Here is a 25,316-nt window from a genome sequence, read left to right on the forward strand (position 1 = left end):
ATCTCCTACTCTTGCTAAATGTCCTCTTTTCCTCCCTGCTACCCCAAGCTGCATGCAAAGATTGCCCCAATTGTGCCCCAATTTCTTCATAGGCCCGTCCCTCAGACGAGTGGGACACCCTTTAGGGAGAGGTCCTTGACTCTCCAGGGGACTTCATCAGGATCCTCCCTGACCCCTAGAGCCGGTGTTCTGCAGGAATCCTGCATTCCTGGGCTCAGAGGGGTGGATTTGCAACCTGTGCAGGTAGAGCTGGGATCTGGAATGGGTGCTGTGGGCAGTGTTGCTCCTACAGGCAGGGCCATCTCTTGGCACTGTGACCCGGGGCTGGTGCAGTTTGGACTGAGGGAAATACTGGAACCCAAGAGGAGCCGTGTGGGAGATGCCCCAGCCCCCCGGCAGCCGGGGAGCGCCGTTTCCCACCCAGACCCACTGAGCCTCACCCCAGACCCTGCGCAGGGACCACGTCCGTGCCCAGCCCTCGAGCCCCCACCTCGCCCACTCCCCACTGGCACCCCCACGTGCCGCGGGCCCCGCGGGGCTGGGCAGGGGCTGGGGGAGGTCCGGGGCCGGGAGCTGCCCCGCAGCAGCGCGGGGGTGCCGGGGCTGGCGGGGAGCGCGTGGGTGTGTGCGGGCAGGGCTGTATATCCAGTCTGGCAGAGGGTGTGACTGCTCACACGCCGGGGAGCCGAGCTGCGAGCAGCAGCCCTGAGACACCCTGGGCCAGGGGACGTATGGCAAGGAGGGGTTTGGGGGACTAAGCCCAGCACAGACGGTGTTTGGTGGCCTCGTGTTGTCCGTGTGAGTGACGTGCAGCCCCTGTGCCCGCGCTCTCCAGCCATGCTCCACTCCCCGCTGAAAACCGCGCTGGCCTACGAGTGCTTCCAGGACCAGGCCAGCTCCACGCTGGCCCTGCCCTCGGACCACAAGCTGAAAACCAAGGGCACGGGGAAGCAGCGGGTCCAGGAGCAGGTGATGATGACGGTCAAGAGGCAGAAGCAAAAATCATCGGTGTCATCAAGCGTGGGCCACTCCAACCGAGGTAAAGTCCCACAGCAAGAGGGGCCCTCTGGGACAGGGCTGGTGCTCTGGGGTGCTGTGGTGGGGTTTGTGGGGAGGGGACAGACCGCTTTGCTTCTCTTCTGGGTCACCTCAGGCAGGCGGTGCCAAAATCTCTTGCACTGGATGGAAGGGTTTAGGACAGGACACAGAGCTGGATGCATCAACTCCTTCCTGGCTGGAGCTGATCGCTGGGAGTGCTGCTCTGCTCCACATCCCTGAGGCACTTGGACATTTCAGTGTGGTGCTATAACCAATTTTTCCCTGGCTCTACAGCTGGTGTAGCTGTCTGGTTTTGCAAATCCTTCCTCTGCAAGTGCCCCCATGGCTGGAATTCACCAGCACCCTCTCCCGTGGATGGGCAAAGCTGGCAGTGCTCCTCCTCCACCCTGCCATGGGCTGGAGCTGGGGCTTTGCTGCCTCCTGAGCGCTGGGCAGCTGCAGAGGAGGAGGCTGTGCCCGCACACAGGACACAGACCTCAGCTCGGGACTTGCCTCTGGAATCCCAGTACATCTCCCATTTGCAGGCTGAGAAGTGTGGAGTCTCTGGGAGCCTGGTGGGAGTGGTAGGAAGGAGATGAGTTGGGGGAAGTGTCCCTGGTGTTGGCTGGTGGGGGTGTCTCACAGCCCCCTCCACTTTGCCAGTGTTGGGGTGCAGGCGACCGTTCCACCTCTGTGCACTGAGTCTGTGCCACGGAAAGGAGCAATCAGCTGAGCCCTGCAGCCTGGTGTCCCGCTGGAACCCCTTCCTCTTTGGATCAAGGCTTGGCAAATGGTTGTCTCTGCCATCCTTGTGTCTGGAGAAATCTGGTCTGGAGGTAAAGCCCAACTTTCCCCAGCTGGAAGCTGCAAACCCAGAGGGTTGTGACAACCTCTGTGCAAAACCTCCTGGCTCTTGGAGGTTTCTCCAGCAGCCACAGACCTCTGGCCTGGCTGAGTCCACCAGAGAGAGGAAATCCCGAGGCTGTGGGGGTCATGGGGGTGCTGGATCTGGGACTGAGCATTTAGAAGAGTCTGGAGTGAGCAGCGGGGAGAGGGGTGCTGGGTGAGCTGGGCCAGGCTCTGATACCTCTTTCGGGAGCTGTGCCTTGTCCAGCAGCTCTTCCAAGCTGGATTGTGAGGCTGAATCCTGTGCTGGTCAGGTGCCATGGTCCAGGGACGTGTTTGGGGCTGGATTACCAAGAGGAGCTGGGTGGCTGTAGGTTGCTGGGGGAAGTGTGGAGGTGGTGCCTCCACAGGAGCCATCCCTGCTCTGGGAATTGCAGTTGCTGGAACAGAGAGAGTGGAGCAGCTCCACAGCAAGGGCAGGGGGGCTCTGCCAGGAACAAATCCCTGCTTCCTCTGGTTTTGTGGACACAGACTCCAACGGGTGAGGGGGGACTGGGGCAAGGAGAGCTTTCCTCTGCCACCAAAGTGGAAGATGGGGATCTCCTCCCACCTCTGGAGGTTTTGTTGCTTAAGGTGTCACAGTACCAGACCTGACAAAATAAAATACACAGCAGGATGAGCTGAGGGGCTCTGGACGGAGAGGGAAGCGGGCAGAGGGATCCATACGCAGGAAGGAAGGGAGGCAGAGGGGGATTATCCTGCTTGGAGAGGAGCCCAGGCGAAACCTGGGGAAAGGGAAAGGGAAAAAAAAATGGCACATTCCCAAACTGCCTGTTTCTGCTCAGCAAGCTAAACCCCTCCTCCAGACACTTTGGGGAATGTCTGGGAATGGGAATTGCGTGGAGATGTGCAGCTCTGGTTTCTGTGTCCCAGGGAAGCTGAGTCACATCCCACTCCCAGGAGTTGCCTCCAAGCACAGGGCCCAGGGCCCCCCTCCCCCAGTTCCCACCGGGGGTGATTGGCCAGCAAAGGTCCTGGGCTGATTCATCCCAGTGCACTCCTGGATGGAATCCCAGGAGGGTGAGAAGTTGCTGTTTGTTCCCAGGGTTGTCTCCTGCTTGGTGTTGGAGAGAGTCAGGCTCAGCTTTCAGGTGTTGGGTTTTACTGCTCTTGCCCAAAGATCAGCTGGGCAGCCCCGATGAGAAAAATTAGTTCTTCCTACAGAGAGGCTGTGTGGATTCTGCCTGTCCAAACCCTCCTCCAGCTTCAGCTCCCTGCATTCCCTGGGATTTCTCAGGATGCTCCTCAGAGGCAGCACAAGCTGGGGAATTCCCAAAGCCCCCTGACGAGTGTCTGAGTGCTTCGTTCCCTCTGCTCCCAGACAGTCCCACAGTGGGGCTGGGCAGGTGTTGGGCTGGGTCCAGGTTTATTGCTGTGTTTGGAGCTGTGGTTTGAGCTGGAGCTGGAGCAGGGCCCAGAGCTTCCCCCAGCTGCAGAAACCATGTCCTGGTGTGTGTAGGATGGGGAACATGGACACGGAGCCCTCATGCCCACAGCAGGGTGGGGGTGTTGTATCCCATCACTGGAGTTCCTTTAGGGGCTTGGCACACACTCCCTCAGTGTCCCAGGGATTGATGGAGCCATAAATGATCCAGCAGGTCAAGGTGTTGTGGCCACTTTGGAGATCTGGTGTCCCCCAGGGCAAGGTGGCCAATCTGGGCCCAAACTGGTGTGCACTGGGCTGGGACAGTGAGCAGAAACCTGCTGCCAGCAGAACACTCCTGCACCCAGTGCGGCCTTGGCTCAGCACAGCAGCTTCAGCTGCTGCCAAGGGTGACTGGAGTCTGGCATCTGTGGGGTCTGTGGGGTCTGTGGGGTCTGTGGGGTCTGTGGGGTCTGTGGCGTCTGTGGGGTCTGTGGGGTCTGTGGGGTCTGTGGGGTCTGTGGCGTCTGTGGGGTCTGTGGGGTCTGTGGGGTCTGTGGGGTCTGTGGCGTCTGTGGGGTCTGTGGGGTCTGTGGCGTCTGTGGGGTCTGTGGCGTCTGTGGGGTCTGTGGGGTCTGTGGCGTCTGTGGGGTCTGTCCTCCTTGGGGGTTGGGTCTGTGGGCTCTGCTGCTGGGCTCATCTGTCCTTCTCCCCGTGGCAGTACTAAACTAGATGCCTCCCCCTGAATTTGTGAGTAATGCAAATTTCCAGGGAAAATTAATTTCAGTGGCATGGCAGAGGAAAAGGCCAGGCCAGGCTGAACCAGCTCCTCATAGCCAACAGCTCTGCTCTGCAAAGTCCTCTGGCTAAAGGAAAGTTCTGCCAGTGATTTGTCACTGAGGAGACACATCCAAGGAGTGTCAGATCCAACTGTCCTATGGCTGAGCTGGGAGTGAGAAGCTTCTGTGCTGGCTGTGGCTAAGAGGAGAGAAATTGCACCAAGCTCTGATGGGATCCCACCTGGCTTTGGTGGGGATCAGGACTCTGATGTGAAAGGAAGAGGAGATTTGGGGGATGAAAAATCTTTTGAAGACTTCTGTAACTTCCCCCAGCATGAGATGATTCAGTGAAAGGTTCCACTCTTCCACAAACCTCAGATTATTGGGATACAAAAAAATCCCCAAGCCCATTAGCTCATAGGCTGGAAGGCAGAACTGGAGTTTTGTCATTCCTGCAGGAATCTCAGTGTCTGGGATTTCACTGACACTTCTCTCCTAGAAGGCACCCAGGCTTTGCTTTGTGCCTCCCACAGGCCTCTGCTCTCCCTGTGTTTTTCCTATGTTTAATCATCCTTATTGTTTAAAGCCGTGCATAGTTTATGATTTAACTTGCCAAGCCTGCACTGCAGGTGCCTGGTTCTTGTCTTGCCTTTCCCTGCCACAGATTAATATTTATTAACAGGCATCCTTTTCCACAATCTCCACGTTGGCTCTGTGTGTCTGGCTGGCTTTGGGAAAATGGCGCTTTGAAGCCAGCTCTCCTCCTGCCATCAGTGCCAGCTGCAAGAGAGGAGAGTTGCCTTTGAGGAAAGGAAATAACTCATCAAGAACAGCTACACTGGGTTTGGTGGCAGCCTCAGTTTGCCCTGCAATAATGGATAACAAGGATGGAGAAGGGGATGAGGGCAGTGGGAGCAGTGTAGGGGGCTCACAGAGATGCACTGCAAGGTCTGGCACTTCTTATCTGTTACAATTGGATTTTACCCTCATGAATTGTCCCACTGAAGAGAAAAGAGATTTTAAAGTGTCTCAGTTTTAAAGGAGATGCCATGGGGGAATGATAATTTGGGGAGGGGGGAATCTGAGCAGCCTTCAGGGGTGTTTTCTGCCCACAGGGTCACTGAGAGGCTGCACCTCATCTGTGGGGTTCTACCACATTTTTCCAGCTCTGTCCCAGCTGTTGAAGGTCCTCTGTCATGAGAAAAAGCTGAAAGAGCTGGGGAGGCTCGGTCTGGAGCAAAGGAGGCTCAGGGGGGACCTTGTGGCTCTGCACAAGTCCCTGACAGGAGGGGGCAACCAGGGGGGGTCAGGCTCTGCTGCCAGGGAACAGGGACAGGAGGAGAGGGAACGGCCTCAGGCTGGGCCAGGGGAGGGGCAGGGTGGATATTGGGGAAAATTTCCTTCATGGAAAGGGTGGTCAGGCCCTGGCACAGCCACCCAGGGCAGTGGTGGAGTCACCATCCCTGGGAGTGTTCAAAAGATGTGTGGATGTGGCACCTTGGGCACAGGTTAGTGGTGAACATGGCAGTGCTGGGGGAATGGTTGGACTCTTTGATCTCAGAGGGCTTTTTCAACCTCAGTGACTCTGTGATTCCATGGTTCTGTGTTATCTGCTCTGAGTGCAGTGGTTTGAATTGGCTCTGTGCTTGCCCAAGTGCACGTGGGCCCTTCAGGGACCTAAACAGCTCCTTGGGTGACAGCAACTGGGACACATCCATGGGGACATAGCCAGAAAAAAACACGAGGGGAGTGTCTCCCACTAAGAGCATTTCCACCCTGGCCCAAATGTTTTTTTGAGATTTTCTGAGTTTATCCCAAATTCCAAGGACCTGTGACCAGGTTATGTGGTCTTTACTCCTGAGGTGTTTGAAAAGAAGGATCTCCTTCCTGTCCCTGAGGGCTGGGGATACAGCTCCCAGCTGGCTGTCAAGATGAACCAGGCAGAGAAGTGTCCAAACCTGTACAAATAAAGATCAGGTTTTCTTCAGCCACCTCCACCAGAAAGTCCCCAGGTTCTTCCTGGCCTCAAGACTGAGCTCTCCAAGCAATAAATCCCTGTTGTGTGGTGGCAGGAGAAGCATCTTCTCCAACCAGCAGGGCGACTTCAAAATGCCTTGAACATTTGAGGTTCTGTGTAATTATGTGTTTATAAGCTCTTGTGTACAAGTTCTGGGAGGTGAAGGCAACCCTTCCACAGCTGGAGAACATAAACTTGAACCAACTGCCTAATCCCCTGAATTTGGCCACTTAGCAGTGAATTTATCGAAGAAAATTACAGATGTGCCTAAACTGGCGTATTTGGGGTGTCCCTTTGCTCTAACCCCAAAGTGTGGAATGCCTGGCAGGAACAGATCCTGAAAGGAAGAGTGTGGTCCCTGGGCAGGACTGGTCAGAGGGACCTGTGAGTCAGCCACAGAACCCCTTTTTACAGCTGCTCACCCAGGAAAATGCTCCAGGTGCTCCCACCTGCAGTTACAGGATGTTTACAGAGAACAAGAGGCTGATTCGAAGAAGGAATTCCCAGGAAATTATCATGGAATGGCTTTACCTCTGTGCTCAGATATATGGTTATCAGATAACTCTGTGTCCTGGGGAATCACCTGGCCCAAACTCACCACTTCCAGCACTGCCTTGCTGCTGCTGAGGCCCAGCACTGATGTGGAGCTGAAGGGAGGCACCAGGGTGGAGAGGGAGCACAGGGTGAAGGACATGGCTGAATCTCCTGTTGCATTTCCATGGCCTCTTCCTTGCCTTTTCAGCAAGTTCTGTGCAACTTCATGTGCATGAGGCACTCGGGGCTGGGGAGATCTGGATGAGGAGCAGGGCCCCCCGCGTCTCCAGACTACGGAGAAGGAGCTCCTGTGGTTTCCTGCACAGGTGCAGGGCTGGGAGCTGGCCTGGCTGTTGCCTGGTCTCCATCCAGGGATGTTCTCCAGGTGCAGTCCCACTCCTCTCCCGCTGACAATAGAAAGCAAATCTCATTATTTACACCACATCCACGGGAATCATCTTCCTGAGAAAATGCAAGAATTTTTAGCCACAAACCAAATCACCATAACAGGTTCTGGGTGCCTCAGGCAGGGCAATAAATTAGGTTTATTCCAAGGATCAGTGGCTGGAGGAGACCTGAGTGGCTCCGGGGCCTTTGTGGTCGAGCTTATCCAGTTTATCTCAGAGATGAGTCTTATCAAACAATCACAGAGATTAGGATATTTCTGACATTACCCACCAGTTTAGGTGCATAAGTTAGGACAGGTAAGTCCTGATTTTGTACTTTGTTAGACATTCAGAGCGTCCCCTGGAAGTTAATTGGGGTGTAGGGTTTGCGCTTCCTCATAACGGGACCTGGGATGCCACAATTATTGAGCACTTCTGAAAATGAAACTGGAATCACCCTCAACTCCTTTGGACCATCCAAAGGGGGTTAAGGGAATTCCACTGTGGAAAGAGAATGATTCACTCCATTTGTCTTGTAGTGATGAACATGGCATTGAGTAAAATACTTTTAGGAAGGATCCAAATGTTGCAGTGCCAGAGACTGTGGGGAGAGCTCTTGGAAGGGCTGGGATAGGTAAATCCAAACTGTGGTTAAAGCACTGAGAAATAGGAAAAATGGCTGATGGGTTCCTCCTGATCCAAGATATTTGCATCTTTAAAAAACATACCTGAGAGCCAGTCTCACTTCTTCCTCCAGCATCCCCAAAATAATGATGGAGATCTATGCATTTTCAGGAAAAGAAAGTATAGACACACGAAGTGATCTTTTAGAGACAAGATTGGAATTCAAAGAGTGCAGTGAGGTTTTGTAGAGTTTGACTGGTTTAGATCCCCAGGTGTTAAATAGACTGGATCGTCCTTTGTCCGTGGTGTTTGTCAGTGACTGTTGATCAATTTTAGCAAGCCTTGCTCAGGCTGCTCGTGCTGATGGGATTAGTGGGATTCAGTCATGGAGTGGACTGGTGAAAGGGCTGGGGTGGGTTCTTCCTTCAGAGAGGGAAATTCTATTTACTGCAAGTCTTCCATGGCCAGACATTCCGGGACATGTAGCACAAAATACCCTCAGGTTCTTTGGTACAACAGTGAGGAGGCCACCAAGTTAATCAGAGGAAAGGAACCCCTCACCTGTGAGGAAAGGCTGAGAGAACTGGGATTGCTCAGACTGGAGAAGAGAAGCTCAGGGTGACCTAATTGTGGCCTTCCAGTACCTAAAGGAACTGACAGGAAACATGGGGAGAGATTATTTACAAGGGCCTGGAGGGACAGGACACAGGGAATGGCTTCCAGCTGCCAGAGAGCAGGGATAAATGGGGTCTTGGGAAGGAATTGTTCCCTGTGAGGGTGCTGAGGCCCTGGCACAGGGTGCCCAGAGAAGCTGGGGCTGCCCCTGGATCCCTGGAAGTGTCCAAGGCCAGGTTGGACATTGGGGCTTGGAGCAACTTGGGCTGGTGGAAGGTGTGAACAGGATGAGCTTTAAGGTCCATTCCAACCCAAACCCTTCTGGGCTTCTGTGATTCCATGACCTCAGACACTGGCCCCATCTCTGGCCCTTTCTGCTCCTCTGCTTTGGGTTTTATGGCACTTGGTCTTTTGTGCTTCAAACCTTAGGGTGGTTTGGGGGCTCTGTGGTCTGAGGGCTGGAGTTCCCGGCAGTGACAAGGGCTCCCCTTGCTGCCTGTGTTCCCTGTGTTCCTGTTGAGATTTAGAACTCTGTCACTTTTCCATACTAAACTTGCTGTTAGAAAAGACCTCTGTGCTCTGAAAGGGGCCTGCTGGGAATGCTTTCTCCTGGGAATGCTTTCTCCTGGGAATGCTTTCTCCTGGGAATGCTTTCTTCTGCTAATGCTTTCTTCTGGGAATGCTTTCTCATGCTGACCATGCCTTTTCCATTTGCAGGTTCCATGTATGATGGTTTAGCCGATGGTTACGGCTACGGGACATCCCGGGGCAGCTACTACACCAAAACCCAGACAGGGAACAGCAACTGGGGATACCCGGTAAGACACTCCTTTATCTGGGAATTGTGCATGGTCTGAGGTGACCTGGACAGGAAGAACCTCTCACAGTCACGCAGGGAGGTCACAGGACTTCAGAAACTCGCCCAAGAGAGATCTTGGCTCTCTTAGCAAGGGATTCAGTGCAGTGGAGGAGGAGGATCGAGGGCCCCACAGCTGTTTCATGTGGGGATTTTAGAGTGGACAAGATTTAGTTTGGATTTGTGGGTTGATATCCAATGGTACAAGAGTCTGGAAGCTGCCCGAAGGATCAGGGTTGGGTTCAGACTATCACAGCTCAGTTCAAGCCTGGAGCACATCAGTGCTCACCTGGAGGAGTTCCCATCTTTGTTCCTGTGCACCAAAACACAGCTGTGAGTGACACAAATGTGGCTGGGGAATGTGGATCAGGGGATTTGCATCAGAACTGTGCTGCTGTTCCCAGTCTCAATGCTACTGCAGACCCTTCCCAGATATTCTCCCTGCTCACAAAAAAGAGGGTCCAGTTCTTCCACAGTGATTTCCAGAGAAATTATCGCACGTTTCCAGAAAAAGCACAGGTGAGATGGTACTTGTGTTTGTGCAGTGTGAGTCTGGACATCCCACAGAGCTCCTGGTCCTTGGTGACAGACTCCTGGGACACAGGGAATCGCTCCAAACCACTCCACAGTCCACTGGGACAACTTGTGCTCATGTTGCCCCTCCACTTAAGACCTGTGTTCTGCTCTTCCCTGCTTTTCATCAGGTCTAAAGTAGAAAGGAGCAATTCACAGATCTGGGATTTGAATATGAGAAAAGCAAAGGGCTCCTTTCAACAACTCTGGGACTGCAAAGCAGCTCCGTGTCAGCCATCAAAGGCTTGAACCAGGAAAGGTTTTGGTGGCTTCAAGCACACAGACAGGGCTGCAGCTTTTCCTGATGGTGGCCAGATCCTCTGCCTGTTCAGAGCACCAGCATTCCTCAGCTTCAGAAGGATTTATCTGGGTCTTTCCTAATGGCTTTGTTGTAGCATGATGGCTTCAAGGCAGTGGTGTCACTTGCTGGGTTTGCATTACTGGGTGTTCAGTAGGAAAACTGGGAGCACTGGAGTGTCTTTGAGATGTTTATTTCTAGCCTGTCTGTTGGCCCATTTCAGTGTCCTTGGCTTTGCTGTGCTGGTTAAACCCCAGCCAGGGGGGCTTCTGTCAGCAGAAGGGAAAAGCGAGTCCAGAGGAGGCACCAAGTTGATCAGGGGGATGGAGAGTTCTGCTGTGAGGAAAGACTGGGAGAGTTGGGACTGTTCAGCCTGGAGAAGAGAAGCTTTGGGGTGACTGTACTGTGGCCTTGCAGTACCTGAAGGAGGTACAGGAAAGATGAAGAGAGATTATTTTCAAGGGGTGGAGTGACAGGAGAAGGGGGAACGGCTTCCCACTGCCAGAGGGCAGGGATAGATGGGATATTCTTCCCTGTGAGGGATGGAAGAAATTCTTCCCTGTGAGGGTGGGGAGGCCCTGGCCCAGGTTGCCCAGGGAAGCTGTGGCTGCCCCTGGATCCCTGGCAGTGTCCAAGGCCAGGTTGGATGGGGCTTGGAGCAACCTGGGCTAGTGGAAGGTGTCCCTGCCATGGCAGGGGTGGGACTGGATGGGCTTTGAGGTCCCTTCCAACCCAGACCATTCTGGGATTCTGTGACGGGTCAGAGCACAGGTCCATCCATCCAGGTGTCCTGTCTTCGTCCCTAAGACAGTGGTGGAGCCCTGCAGAGCGTCCAGCCATGGTAACCAGGCAGGGTTTTTGTGGCCACCAGAAAAGTACAACTGAGGCAGCTCCCGAGGCAGAGGCGGAGCATCTGAGCTTCACAAGTCAAACAGTTGGGATGTTTTGTTTTGATGATATATTGCTGTTTGCCTACTGTGATTCCTGAATGGAGTTTGTTGTGCTTTGTCCAAGTAAAATTGCTCTGTTTCAGCCATTCCAAGGGTTTGTAGATGGGTTTTTTTGTTAAAGAAGGAGGAAGCCAAGGCCCAGCTCTGCTCATGCTGGCAAGGTGCTACTGCAGCTCCTGTTGCTGGTGTGAGAGTTATTGCTTCCTCTTGTTAATTCCTGATCTTGTTCCAAATCATTGTGGCAGCTGGACAAATGCTGGCTAGGTGGGAATGCCACTGGCTGCTGGGGGTTCCAGTCAGCAGTGTCGGTGTTCTGGGGAACAGCTGGAAGGTGGTGATGAAGGTGATGAAGGTCAGGACCTCCATTAGCCACCAGAGTCCTGTGGACACAACAGTTCGGTCCCTTCTGGCTCAGCGGGGATTTAGGCAGCTCTGTCTGCTCTCTGAGAGACTCCTCTGCACTTACTGAGGAGGGAAGGTCTTCCTCCAAATTTAAGTGTCATGCAAGCCTTTAATTCTAAATATTTTTGGTAAAGGTCTTCAGGATCATGGGTTACTTTAGCAAAAAGGACTGGGACATGTGAAGGATTCACAGTAAAATTTGTCTTACCTAACTGAGTCTATCTGAGAATCAGCCATTTAGTCCCGACAAGTTGTAGACTCCTCCCCTGGCCAACAAAGACAGAGGTAGGGGAGGTGATTCATCTCCTCTATCTGGGACATCTGTCAGGTCAGGATGAATCAGCCCCCCTGGATCCCTATCTCCTGCCACTGGAGCTGGATGGAGCAGGGAGATGAGTGCACAGGGAGATGACTGCACTCAGGGGCGAGCAGGCCCAGGTGCCACTGGCACTTTGGAACACATAACCTCAAGCCTAAATGTGCTTAACAAGCTCAACAGACAGCAGACTCCCCAACCACACTGAGCAGCCTCCTCCGTTCTGCCTCTTCCAGACAGTGTTAAAGGTTCCACACATCCCCCACCAGCCTCCAGCTTGGGATAACTTCAGCTTTTGTCTACAGACCTGTTTGAAGTCTGTGCAGATTCCAGGCTTCCTAAAAAAATGTTTCCTGTTTGTAATTCCTGGGTTGTAAGACAAGAAACCAAAGATAAAGCAAATTGGTTTTGAAGGCAAAGTTGCTGAACTTCTTTCCAGCTGGAGCTCGTGCTGTGAATGTGTCTGGAAAGTGGCAAAGTCCTTTGAGGTGCACAGGCAAACTCAGATACTTCAGGGAAGTGACCCAGTGTAATATTGAGGGGCATGGCTGACTCCCAGTCCCCCTGGAGTTAAAAAGGTTCAGCAGGGAATCCATGTCCAGGGTGATGCTCCACAGCACCTGCACCTGAGACACTGCTCTTGAAGCACCTTCATCTAAGGCACTGCCTCAGATGGTGACACTAAAGGTGTCCTGTTCTACCCACAGCTCTTAAAAGCTGCTGTCCCTGACTTCTTCCTTTTGTCTTGTTCTGTGTCTTCCTGGAAATTTCAAACTTCTCACTTCTGTGTTTTCTTTCCAACTTTGTGAGACTGATGTTCAGGTATTAGAGCAAGAGAAATGATGGATCTGAAGGAAGAGCTCTTTCTGGATCAGTCAGTTTGGAACAGGCTGCCCAGGGCAGTGGTGGAGTCCCCATCCCTGGAAGTGTTCAAAAACTTGTGGATGTGGCTCTTGAGGATATGGTTTAGGGTGAATGTGGCAGTGTTGGGTTAATGGTTGGACTCTTTGATCTTAGAGGGCTTTTCTAATTTAATGATTCCATGATTCTTTGTTTCTAACACTTTGGATTAAACCCTTTGATTCACCCATTACTACAGATTATTTTCTATTAATTCCCCTTGTGGGGTGCCTCGTTTGCACCCTCGCTGTCCCCAGTGAGCACCTTCTCACTGCCAGTGCAAGGAACACTGAGCCAGCGGGGCCACCCCAGAAACTTGGAGGCACTTGGAAGGCAGTGGGTTTGCTCTTGGCTGCAGCATTTCCTTGGCTCGTGTGTCACGGGCTGGCTCAGCCCTCCAGGATGTTCAGCCTTTGGGAATTCCTTTGCTCAGATACCACACTGGGATGCAGTAACAGGAGGATCTGTGACTGCAAACCCCTCTGTGTCAGGGTGATACCTTAACCCGGGTGCTGTGGAGCCTTAGAGACACTTGTCACCCTACTGCCACTGTGAGCTAAGAGTGGCCAGCAGTTCCCAAAGCCCTCCAGCCTCAGGAACTGTGTCCTGGTATGAGCAACACCTCAGGTCCCACAGGAGGGTCAGTGGTGACCACGATTTACACAGACAAACCTGGGGAAGGGTTAAGGAAGCTGGACTGGGCACCTAGAGCAGTGCAGTCATGGCAGAAGCCTCAGCATGAGCTGCACCCTTGTCTCTGACAGCTCAGTTCCATCCCCAAAATGGGGTCTCTCCAGCAGTGTCACAAAGCCACAGCCACAGTCAGGTGGTCCATGGGTTGCAGGGACTGTGGTGCTCACCCCAACTGCGGGCACAGCTTTGGAGAGGCACAACACACAGAGGGCAGCACGTGGGGTGCCACCAGCAAAGACCTCTGAGGTTCAATTCCCACCCTGCTCTTGCCTGGGTCATGGGTTGGCAGGTCCGTCGCTGCCTGGGGGTCGGGGCATTCCCAGGTCCCGCAGCATGACCAAGATGAGGCAGGACCAGGACAAGGTGCAGAACCCACCTGGCTCTCCGTGCTGCTGCTTCCACAAGAAGGAAATCCCCCACATGACATGGGTCTGTCCACAGCGTGTCCCCCCAGCACTGCCCCCAGTGAGAGCAAACAAACCCTGGATGTGCTGGGGAGGGAATCTCAGATGTGTCCTGTCTCCAGCAGATCCTCATCCCCACAGAGCTGAGCTGGGGCTTCCACAGAATCATGGCATCATTGAGGTTGGAAAAGGCCTCTGAGATCATCGAGTCCAACCTTTGACCCATCACCACCGAGTGCCAGGTCCAGTCATTTCTTGCACACGTCCAGGGACAGTGACTCCACCACTGCCCTGGGCAGACCATTCCAATGTTAAACAACCTTTTGCATGGAGAAATTCCTCCTGATGTCCAACCTGACCCTCCCCTGGCACAGCTTGAAGCCATTTCCTCTTGTTCCTGTGATCAGAGCTTGACCCCCACCTAGCTCCATCCTCCTGTCAGGGAATTGTGCAGAGCCACAAGGTCCCCCCTGAGCCTCCTTTTGTCCAGGCTGAGCTCCCCCAGCTCCCTCATCTGCTCCTGGGGCTCCAGCCCCTTCCCCAGCTCCATTCCCTTCCCTGGACACGCTCCAGCCTCTCAATGTCTCTCTTCTGGGGGGGCCCAGGTGTTACTTTAACAATGCCCCTGGGAGCAGCTGTGCTCCCAGACCAGGGAATATTTGGCTGGGCTGGTGGTGCTGGATTGAAGCAGTTACCTGCAGTAATTACATCCGTTATGGCACTAATGAGAAACACACACCGGTGATCCCTCTGCACCAGAGACTGTAGGAAAATTTTTAACCAAAAGTCCTCTGTGGGAGGAAGCGTCAGAGCTTTCTGTCCCAAGAGCGTTACCTGAACGAGAGGTGATCGCTGCTGTCCCTGCCTGTCTTTGCCTCTTTGGACAAAACCTCTCGTTGTCAATGGGAGCTTTGTTCATAAGGATTTCAGGTCAAAATTTGTGATTTGTTGTGATGACCCATCCAAGCTTAAAAGAACCCCAAGAGAGTGGTTTGGATAATTGTGCCGAAGAAAACAAAGGTTTGGAGTCACTGCACATCATTGCTTGGTCAGAGCCTGGTGTCCCTGGGAGGTTTGCACGAGGCTTTAGGCTTTGGAACAGCAAGTTGGACATTGCCTTCCTTGGCCAGAACAGACTGAACCAGCAAGACCTAAATCTCAGCAGAATGAAAAAAAAACAGATGAAAAATCATAGGGAAAGGCAGCTCCTGGGAGAGGTGGGAAGGAGCATTTCAGAAATAGATAAACAACGTATTTGCTGGTTTTGCAATTTTTCTCCCTGCCATGGAGGGAGCAGCAGTTGGAGGGTTTCGCAAGGAGCTTGAGGTGTTCTCCCCACCCAGCACTCAGGGTGGGACCTGCTCAGGTTGCATCTCCTGTGCTTTGCCCTCCAGCCTGGGAGAAACCTGCTCCTGACGTGTTTATACGGAGCCCTCACTTCTCTGTCTGCTGCTCTAGAAACAAACAAATTGCAAGGGAAAAAAATCCAGCAGGTAATGAACTGATGGCGTCCTCAGATGCAGAATCAGAACCACCCAGTTCTCTGGGAGGGCTCTGACGTGGGAAGGCAGAGCTGGATCCAGGCGCCATTCCCGGGCTGGTGCACCTTGCTCCGTGCTTCTGCTTCTCTGGAAAGCAGGGGCAGGACAGAGACTTTTCCTGCCAAGCAAAAGGGTTTATGGAAGAAAAAACCAGAAAAGGACTCATGGCTGATGGCTGGGAAAATGCCATTTTGACGTTCTCTATAGAACCGGTTTTATTGCAGCTGAAATAAGAGGTTAAAGGTGTCTGTTTACCTGTCTTGTGTGTTGGATATTCCTCCTGTTGTTCCTAGAACATATTGCAGGCTGAGAACTGGAGATCCACAAATGCTCATTAATTTAAAGGGAGGTCTGTGGTGCCGGGGGGGAAACACTTCCTCCCTGGGCCTGACAGCAGCACCAGTGCCACCAGTGCTCATCTCCAGTGCCTTTCCTCCCTCCCTGCCTTCCCTTGTCTGAGTATGAATGAACAGCTCCTGGAGCCTGGCCTCACACAGACTCATTGCAAAGTGGGGAGGAGAAGTTCAGGCTAAAATCGGGATGTGAGGTGGCCTGGCTGCACCTGAGCATCTTCCTGCATCCTAAAGCCACAGGGGACTGCCAGGGCCTGATGGGATGGCTGGAATCAGAATCATAGGATCATAGGATTGCAGAAGGGTTTGGGTTGGAAGGGACCCTACAGATCTCATTCCACCCCCTGCCATGGGCAGGGACACCTTCCACTAGCCCAGGGTGTTCCTGGCCTTGGACACTTCCAGGGATGGGGCAGCCACAGCTTCTCTGGGCACCCTGAGCCAGGGCCTCCTCCCCCTCCCAGGCAGGAACTTCTGCCCAATATCCCATCTATCCCTGCCCTCTGGCAGTGAGAAGCCATTCCCCTTGTCCTGACACTCCAGTTCCTGATGAAGAGTCCCCCTTTATCTTCTCTGTAGCCCCTTAAGATCCTGGAAGGGGCTCTGAGGTCTCCACACAATCTTCTCCAGGATTAACATTCCCAGCTCTCCCAGCCTGCCTCCACTGGGGAGGTGCTCCAGCCCTCTTATCAGCTTGGTGGCTTCCTCTGGATTTGCTCCAACAGTTCCATGTCCTCCTTATGTTTGGAGCACCAGAACTGTGCAGAGTAGTCCAGGTGGGGTGTCACAAGAGCAGAGTAGATGGGAGAATCCCCTCCCTCCCTGCAGCCCATGCTGGGGGATGAGCCCAGGACACGGATGGGTTTCTGAACTGGCAATGCACATTGCCAAGGAGCTGTGTGCTGGAAAGAGACACCTTCCAAGCTGCCCCAGCTTCTCAGCTCCTGTGGGGAGAAGCCTCAGGGACAGCCTGAGCCCTTCAAAATGTTTCCCAGATCCTGCAGTGCAGGGAGAATCACTGCCTTCTGTCTCCACTGCACTTTGAGGCACTTCCTGGTCTTTCCCAGCATTTGCCCACACTCCTAAAGGGCAGAGGTGTGGATAGCACACCATGCACACACCCACAGGCAGTGGGCAGAGGCAATTCGGGGCGTTCGGAAATCTGGGCACTGATGAGGTCTGAAGGCCAGAGATTGATTCTTTCCTTTCACTGCTGCTCTTCTGCACAGGGAGAGCTCCCTGCACATGGAGTGGCATCAGCAGAAATTGGGAGATGTTGTCAGGTGGCTCTTTAAACCATAGACTGTGTGACAGCATCACCTTCACCCTCAGAGATGGCATCTCTCCAGACAGAGGGTGCTTCCCTTCTTCCTTGCTGGGCATGCTATCTCACTGATGGCTGCAGGGAGTCCCCTTCTCTTGGCCACATTTGCTCCAGTGCTAGAAGTGACGGTCCCTGACTTAGCTGGGTCAGCATCCAACACAGGGATTTAGGTTTTAGTGTGGGGAAGCTGCTCTGTGGCACAGACAGGCGCTTTGCCAGGAACAGGAAGGGATCAGGTCAGCCCTGGCCATGCAGGGATTCATAGAGTCTTTGGCAAGGTCTGAGATCTGCCGGAGCTGGCAGGAGGATCCTCATCGATCTGGAGCTTTTGGATCAGGCTCCAGCTGCAAAAAGGAATTCTGAGATACCAATTAGGTCCGTGCCACTTGAAAGAGATTAAAATGGGCTCAGCCAAGCATCTGGTAGAATCAGCAATAAAAGTCGTGGACTGCCTTTGGTAATGAGCTTCACATCACACGGGAACGATTTTCCCATGAGTTTGCAAAAGGCTCCCCCGCCCTGCCGGGACCTGCTCGGACTTGCAGCCCAGGGCTCCTGTGTTGCAGAAGGGTGTCTTTGCAAACAGCTTCACCCATCTCAGGGCTGCCAAGGAGGAGGACAATGCTACAGCCACTCTAAACCCCAGCAGGAAATCTAGAACCAATGATTCTGTCTCAGTAAACAGAGACACTCTCCCCCCTCCCCTTGGTGAGAGCACTGCAGAGCAAACCCCAGCTTTAGATAAACAAGTTCCTCTTCCAGGCTTCCCTGAGTCGGTTTCAGCAGATGCCCAGGGGCTCCACAGCTCTGCCAAGCTTCTGACAGCCCTACAGAATAATCCCAGCTTAAACTGACTCATAAAGAAAACCAGCAGGGCTCACATCTAACAAGCTGCTTTCTGTCCTGCAGCCTCTGCCAGCAGCTCCACTGAGCACAAAGTCCACCCTGCACCTTCCCACTGCAGCCCTGTCCATCCCTCACTGTCCCCAGGGTTTCTGATCCCAGGAAAATGAATTGAGGATGGTATCACCTCAGAAGGATATATACAGTAGATCATGACTTCATGGAAGGTCACTTTGCTGCTGCTGAGTGTGCACTGCATCCCAAGCAAACCTGGGATGGAGAGAGCCTGTGTATGTGGCCATCCTGGATTTTATCCTGGGCAGCACAAGGCTGGTCCCGCTGCCAGAGAGCCCCTGAGACTCATCACATTCCACTCTGATGTGCCTCACCCTGGCTCTTCTTTTCACCTGCAACCTGTCCTTCCAAACCCCAGGAGCTCTGCAGGAGACTCCAAACCTGCCCCTGCCCCACTCAGGTTTGTTCTGTGTCCTCTGGAGAAGACACAGAGAGAATTTGCTCCCCTTTTGTCCCTTGCAGCCATTCACCTGTCTAGGTGCACACCTGAAGGTCTGGAAACTACTCAAATAACAGTGATCTGGGCATCAGCAGGGCTGGGTTTAGTCCCACCCAGGTGCTGCCAGGCAGCCCCTTGGGAAGGGGTTCAGCTGTTACCTCTGCAGCTCTCTGGGACACAGCCGAGAGGATTCCCTGCATTCCTGAAGATCAGTTTGTTAATGGAAATATTTGGCTTAATTAATTAACATAATGACAATTCTGCAGAGTGTTGGGGGCAGGAATGATGCTGAGTGTGCTGGGGCTGGGATAGAGAGCCGAGGGACTCGGGGTGAGCCGGCAGAGGATTCCCATTTCTCTGTCATGGAGTGTTTCTAGGTTAGGAAATACGGATTTTTTTTTTTAGTGACATGAACTATTACACCAGGCACAAGCTTTTCACACTTCCAAGGAAATTATTAGGAACCAGTGTTGACTTTTGTCTCCCAGCCAAAGGGACCCTTGGGTGGCCTTTGCAGAAAGTGGCACCCAAAGTGCCAGCACTTAGAGTTGGATGAGAAAAAACCACTTTGATCTAACAGGAGACCATGGATGAGCTTTCCCAGGACAACCAAAGGGGGATGGAGCAAACAGTTTTATTCCTTAGCTCTTTTTATCCCTGTTTGCTGTATGTCTTGGAGCTCTCTTTGCCAGACTGCTGAGGGGATGCAGAGCACAAACTCAGCACCACGGGCCAAACAGCACTAAAACAGTGTAATTTATTTTCCTTTCTGGAGTACACACCTGAGTGAGTTGTCTCTCATTTGGACATAACCCTGCAGGCTCCCACAAGCCAGCACTGACATCCCAAAGGTTTAACATTGCAGAAGAAGATTGAATTCAATTCTGGCGTGGCAAACTTGATGCAAATCTGGAGGACTTTGGTAGAGTGGTTAAGGCATTTTGAACTGACAGCAGGGCAGCTAAAGCCATCTTTTTGTTTTGCTAATTGTAGATGGTTTATTTTACCGTCTTTTATCTTTTCTTTTTTACTTCCTGTCTTAGTCATCTCAGTTTTTATTGCACATTCCCCATTGTTCCCAGAGCATCCCATTATCTGAGCAGATACTACACACCTTGTAACTCATAAGCAGATATTCATTGTCTCCACTTGTTTCTTGGCACAGTTTGATTCCAGAATCCCTTCTTACTCCTTTTTCACTCCCTTTACTCCCTTTCTAAGGATCTAATAGATGGGAGGGGAAGAAAAGAGCTTAAGGAAATTAAAAATAAATGCAGGCACTGCTGGAAGGTCAGAATGGGGCATCAAGGTCCATGATGGTGAGAGATGTGCAGTGAGCTCCTGTAGCTACAGGGTGTGTTAGACCATGTGTGTTGGGAATAAAGCCCAGCTCATGTTTGAGCTTTCAGTTCTACTTTAAAGCTCCTGCATCCCACATCCTGATCCCTCAGTATCCCTGATATCCAGGTGGGGTTTGGCTCCTTTTTATGGGCTGCAGGTTGGATACCCTCCCATAAATTTTGGGCACGAAAATGCCTGAGAGGCCCAGGAAAGCCGTAACAGCCAGCCAGGGTAGGCCTGGCGGTGCCGAGCTGCAGCTCAGCCCTGACCCGCTGTGTTTGGTGTTTGCAGCTCAGCCCTGACCCGCTGTGTTTGGTGTTTGCAGCTCAGCCCTGACCCGCTGTGTTTGGTGTTTGCAGCTGTACAACGGGACGCTGAAGCGGGACGTGGAGAGCCGGCGCTACAGCTCCTACAGCCAGATGGAGGGCTGGGCCAGCCGGGCCCACGGCAAGGCCGTGTGCAGCCCCCGCGCCGGCAGCGACTACTGCTTCGTGCAGAACATCAAGAGCAGCCGCAGCGAGCCCGACCTCTACTGCGAGCCGCCCCGCGGCACCCTGCGCAAGGCCCACGGCGGCGGCCGCGCCGAGCACAAGGCCACCCTCAACCGCCAGAGCATCTACAGCAGCTGCAGCACCCAGCAGGGAACCAGCAGGACCAGTAAAAAAATGCCAGCGCGGGCCCTGTCCTGCCCCTCGAGCAACAAGCCCGACGTGGTCTATGCCCAGCCCATGATGAGCTGCAAGCAGGACGGGGTCTATGGACAGGCCCAGTCCAGCTCCAAGTAAGTGCTCGGACCCTGAGGGAGTGTGGACGGTGCTGGGGAGCTCTGGCCACCAGAGCCAGGCACCTGAGCTGCCTTAGAGCTGCTGCAGAGCCCTTAGCAGTGCGTCCTGCAGCAAAGTGGGTCAGATGAGTCACTCTTAAGGGCTTTATTTCGTTTCCTGGGCTGTGGAGGGGAACTGATAGGACTGAGTCGGTGCAGATATCTCTGCTGTTGCTCTGTGATGTTGGGCAACACAATCCCTCAGTGTCTGTGGTGGCATCAACCCACAGTGATATGAGGGTGGGAAGGTGAAGAGCAGAAGGCCTGGTGTGCAGTCAGGGTGTCTCTCGTGGCTGTCCTGCTGCTTCAGTCTGGCAGAAAACATACCCAAAAAAAACCTGTCTTGGAAGGAATCAGTTCCTGAGGGTCTGACTCAAGAGTGGAGCTGAGAGCCTGCTGAGCAGTGGTGTTTCCCTCTCTTCTCTCCACCCAGCCCCTTCTCTGTTTGCCCAAAAGGTCTGATTTGGGTTCCAGAAAAAAACAGACTCATAAATTGAAATAAATATCCTAATTGGAATAATCTGTCTAATCAGGAAAGAGGAGCCAGTGGAAGGTGTTTAATTCCTTCCTGTCCAGAGCATCCAGTCCCATTTGGGGTAGGACTATATAAGGGTGGAGGATGGTCCATCATGTTTGAGCATCAGATCCCTTCTTGTCGATGTTGCCTACAAGCACAGGCCGTGTAAAACACAGCAGTGAGCTCAGAGCCTGCCAAGGATGTACCTGTGAGTGCAGCAGAGCTCCCACTGACAATCACCTCATTTGGGTGGTGTTACAGGGCTGGGGACTGAAAGCTGCCTCCAGCTCTGAAGCACCAACCATGTTCTGCTGCAGTCTTGGGGGAGAATTGGTCTGCACAAATCACAGTCCTGGAAGTCTTGGAAGACCATGGTTTGCATGTTTTGAACTGCAGAACATATTGCAGTGAAAGCTGGAGAAGGAGGGGCTGCAGCTTCCACAAGAGTCCCCAGGGCTGCTGCACTTCCCGTGCTGCATCACCATCACGCAGGACTTGCTCTGCACTAGCCCAGAAGCTCTCACAACTCCCTGACAGAGGGGGAATTCTGTCACACAAACCCTAAAAGCTCCCAAACTCATTCCTGGTGGTCTCTGTTCCCAAGGAGAAATTTCACACTGCAGGATAAGTGTGAGGCTGTTTACCAGGACTCATAGACTTTGTCAAACTCCCACCAAAGGCCTGAGACTGTTGAGCTGTTTCCCCAAGGAATGATGGAGATATTGAGAAAATCCCCTTCCCTGTCAGCAGTGTGAGCCAAACCATGCCCTTTTTCACATCTGAATGTCCCAGGTTACTCTGGCTAAGCCTCCCTCCTTTAGGATTGAGCAGGAGGGTGTGTCCCAGAGCGTGGATGCCAAGAAATGTCAGTGCCCCATTAGAATGTTACCATGAACCCTTGGCTGCCCATGAGCCCACTTACTCCATGTTTGACACACGCCAAATTAGCCCTGGCCAGTCCCGAGCACTGGTGGCCTTGGCTTGCTGCTGTCAGCAGCTCTGTAAATCCTCTGGAACAGGAACCAGAGACGTTACACAAACTGGAAGTGACTTGTTCTAGGGAATTTCTGACTGAAGAGCAGAAAGGTGCAGTGGGAGGGATGGCAGAATGCCTTTCTCTTTGGGAGGACAAAGCTTTGGAGCTATTAGTCCTGGCAGGCTCTGGCCAAAGCCACGGTCAGGGCCTTGGTCATGGCTTTGGAGAGGTCACTTGAAGAATGATGGCATTTTCTGAGAGGAGAACTGCTGTTGTGAGAGGGATCCTCTCCAGCTCTGGCTGCCCTTGGTTAGGGAGTGGCTCCATTTACACACTCCTGGCTTGGGGCACGGCTCATCTGGCAGAACTGGTTCTGCTGTGGAAACGTCGGGCTCTAAGTCGGGCTCCAAGCTGGGCTTTGAGTCGTGGGCTCAGCTGGGGCTGTGTCCCCTGGGTGAATCTGATGTGGCTGTGGCACAGCCCCTGCTCTGCCTGAAGCTCTGCAGAGCTGGACTGGTGCAGGGGGCAGCTGGTACAGGAGTTCTGCTCAGAGGGGAGAAGGTTGACAGTAGCTGTCCTTAAAGCTTTGGAGATGTACAAAGGAGTTGTCCTCTTTGGAAAAATGTCTCTTTTGGATGACTCTAAGCCCTCAGAAGTGTCTTGCAGGGCACTGTTGGCCTTGCTCTCAGTGTGCTTTTGTTGGGGAGGGGCTTCAGAGGTGTGTCAGGACCAAGTCTGGGCTTTCCTTGCTGTGCAGGGCTGTTGTGTCTGGAGGATTCTCCACCTGGAGATCTCAATCTTCACTTGGCTCCCCCAATGTTGGCTAAGGAGAGCTTTGCTTGTAGGTACCCCATTATTAACCTCCACATGCAGGGACAGGGCTCAGCTGGGTCACAGCTGCTGCCAGTTCCCAGTTTGGGGCTCCGTCCTTCCATTCTGGTCATTCTCCAGGTGGAGTTTGTGCCTTTGTGACATGGAGAATTCTGTGTCCAGTTTTTGTGCTGCAGATCTCCTGTTTAGGGATGTGCTGGATATCTTGTCTGCAGGTTTGCAAACAGCCTGCAAGAGCCAGGGGAGGGCTGGATGCTTTCCATGCTTTCTGAGGTGATCCATGGGGTGATTTCCATTGCTGTGAGAGGGATTGCAGTGGGACCTGTGATCCACTGGGTCTGTCTGTGGTACAAAACTCTGAAATGCCCATGGACAGTGTCAGTACCAGCTCAGGAGCAGTGCTTCTCAGGCCTCCTCTGCTGTGGATCTGATCTCCCCAGATGGTGTGAGAGGAAAAATGGGTCACTGGGTGTTCTCAGACGGTGAAAGTGGTGTGCAGGTATCAAAATTCTGAGTGTGCAAGAAGTGTCAAACTGTCTGTGCTGAGCAGTCCCTCTGCATTTGGTGACAAAGTTATTTAATTTCTGCAGCTCTTCTTGATCATGTGATTGCTGCTGTTTATTGAACTGGCTTTGGCTGTGTGAGACAGGGAAGAGCTGCCTCTGATAACTGATATCTCTCAGAGTCCTCCCTCTTACAGCAGCAACTCTGACCAAAGCCCCTTTTCTGCCTGATGAGCAGTGTAACACCAAACTGTTTTTCAGGAAAAGCCATTCTGTGATTCCCTGATAAACTAAATCATGACACAGGGGTTTACTCACCCCATGCTGTTGGCTCTGGTGATCTGAGTTCTGCACTGTTCGCCAGATCAGGAGGTTGAACACTATTGAAAACTCCTCATGCAGTTTATTCTCCTCCACCAGCCCTGTTGTCATGATCAGTGAGCAGAGAGCATGTCTCAGTGAGCAGAGAGGGACCTTCTCATGTCCCTTCCAGTTCTTCCATGAAGAATTTCTTCACAGAAGGGGTTGTTAAACATTGGAAAGGGCTGCCAGGGGGGTGGTGGAGTCCCCATCCCTGGAGGTGCCCAAGGAACACCTGGATGTGGCACTGAGTGCTCTGGGCTGGGTGACAAGGTGAGGATCCACAGGTGGACCCAATGGTCTCAGAGGTCTTTTCCAACCTCAGTGATTCTGGGATTCCAGACATACTTCTCTGAAACCACTCAGGGACTTGAGCCTTGGGAATCATTATGTCATATCTGGATTAACATTCCCAAGCTCAGCACCTTTGGCCTGGGCTCAGACGTTCAGGGTTTTCTCAGTGGCTCCTGCCCAAAGGCTGCTCTCGATAAGCAGCACTCATGTTTTGCCAAAATGCAGCTCTCTGGAGTCTGGTAGAGCTGGAGGAATCTTCTCAGTGTCCAGGACTTCCTCTTCTCCACAGAACCCTTCTCCTTCCTGATCTCTTGTGACATCCCTCAGAGCTGCAGCATTTCACCCTGGAAGCTGCAGAACCAGTGGTTTCAGCAGCTGGTGGAGACTACCATATTTTCCCACTTTTAGCCATTTCCTCTGCTGGGTGGCACTTGCAGCATGCTCCAGGTGAGGGAGTAGCACCCTGAGCAGGCAGCTTTTGGCTAAATTAATGTTGCAATGTTATTGGTGTTGTTATTGGTGTTATTTATGCCCACTCAGGCTAAAAGTTTCTACATCCTGCTTGGTCATCAGGGAGCGATGATGAGAAGCAGTAACAAACAATGGGATGTTTAATTCTCCTGGGAAATTTGGAGTTTTGTGCCCCTCCAACTGGAACCTGAGGTACAAGAAAGCTGTGTCCACCAAGGACTGACACTGTATTAGTTCTGCTTAGAGCTGTCGTACTTTGTGCTTCAGGTGCCACACGGGACAGACAGGGCTGGACAAGGTGGTGGCCGTGGTGTCTGTGGCCCTGCAGTGGCCTGAGCTGGTCACACCACTTCAGGGGATGCCTCTCTCTGAGCTGAGGTGCCCAGTGGCCACCAGGGCTGAATTCGGAGACAGGTCCCTGAGTTCCCCCCTAACAAAGCCAACACCTCTTGCTGATCTCAGGGAACCCCAGATGGCTGAGCTGGAGGCATGACAGAGCCCAGACTCATCCCACCCCTGGAGAAGGATTGGGGCTGTTCTCCTTCAGGAGCATGGAATGGGGAGCTGGGTGTCTGCAGACGGTCCCTGGCTGAGGGTTTGCTGATCTGGATCAGGAGCCTTTAATGGCCACCTGCAAACCCACACTTACCTTTGGCCCCGTTGGGAGATGTGGATGCTCTTCCCTTTGGAGTTCTCTCTGTGTGGAGAAAGAGACTGAAACCCCTCATTAGAGACCACGTGGAAGCAAGTGTCTCTCCAGGCACCTGGGAATCCGTAACATCTCGGAGTTGCTCTCAGAGAGGTCTTGGATGCCTTAGTTGGCAGCTGTGGAAGGGGCAGTAAAGACTGGGGCAACCCTTTGGGATTTCTCAGTGTCACATGTGGCCCCTGAGCTGCAGCAGTGTCTGTGCTGTGGCTGAAGCTCAGGGACAGTGTGTCCCCTACAACCATTCCCTCCTGAGCTCAGCTTC

General features: G+C 53.0%; 1 protein-coding gene across 1 annotated transcript in view; it reads left to right on the plus strand.

Moving 5' to 3' along the window:
- Window positions 1-837: 837 nt before the first annotated feature.
- The window catches only part of PKP1 (plakophilin 1), a 48,616-nt gene continuing 24,137 nt past the window's right edge, over window positions 838-25,316 (plus strand). Inside the window, exons 1-3 of the mRNA XM_068996008.1 lie at window positions 838-1,039; window positions 8,980-9,080; window positions 19,930-20,351. Of these exons, the coding sequence (XP_068852109.1) occupies window positions 838-1,039; window positions 8,980-9,080; window positions 19,930-20,351 (725 nt within the window). The remainder of the gene's footprint in view (window positions 1,040-8,979; window positions 9,081-19,929; window positions 20,352-25,316) is intronic.

The sequence above is a fragment of the Aphelocoma coerulescens genome, chromosome 26 (assembly GCF_041296385.1).
Source record: "Aphelocoma coerulescens isolate FSJ_1873_10779 chromosome 26, UR_Acoe_1.0, whole genome shotgun sequence".
Lineage (NCBI taxonomy): Eukaryota > Metazoa > Chordata > Aves > Passeriformes > Corvidae > Aphelocoma > Aphelocoma coerulescens.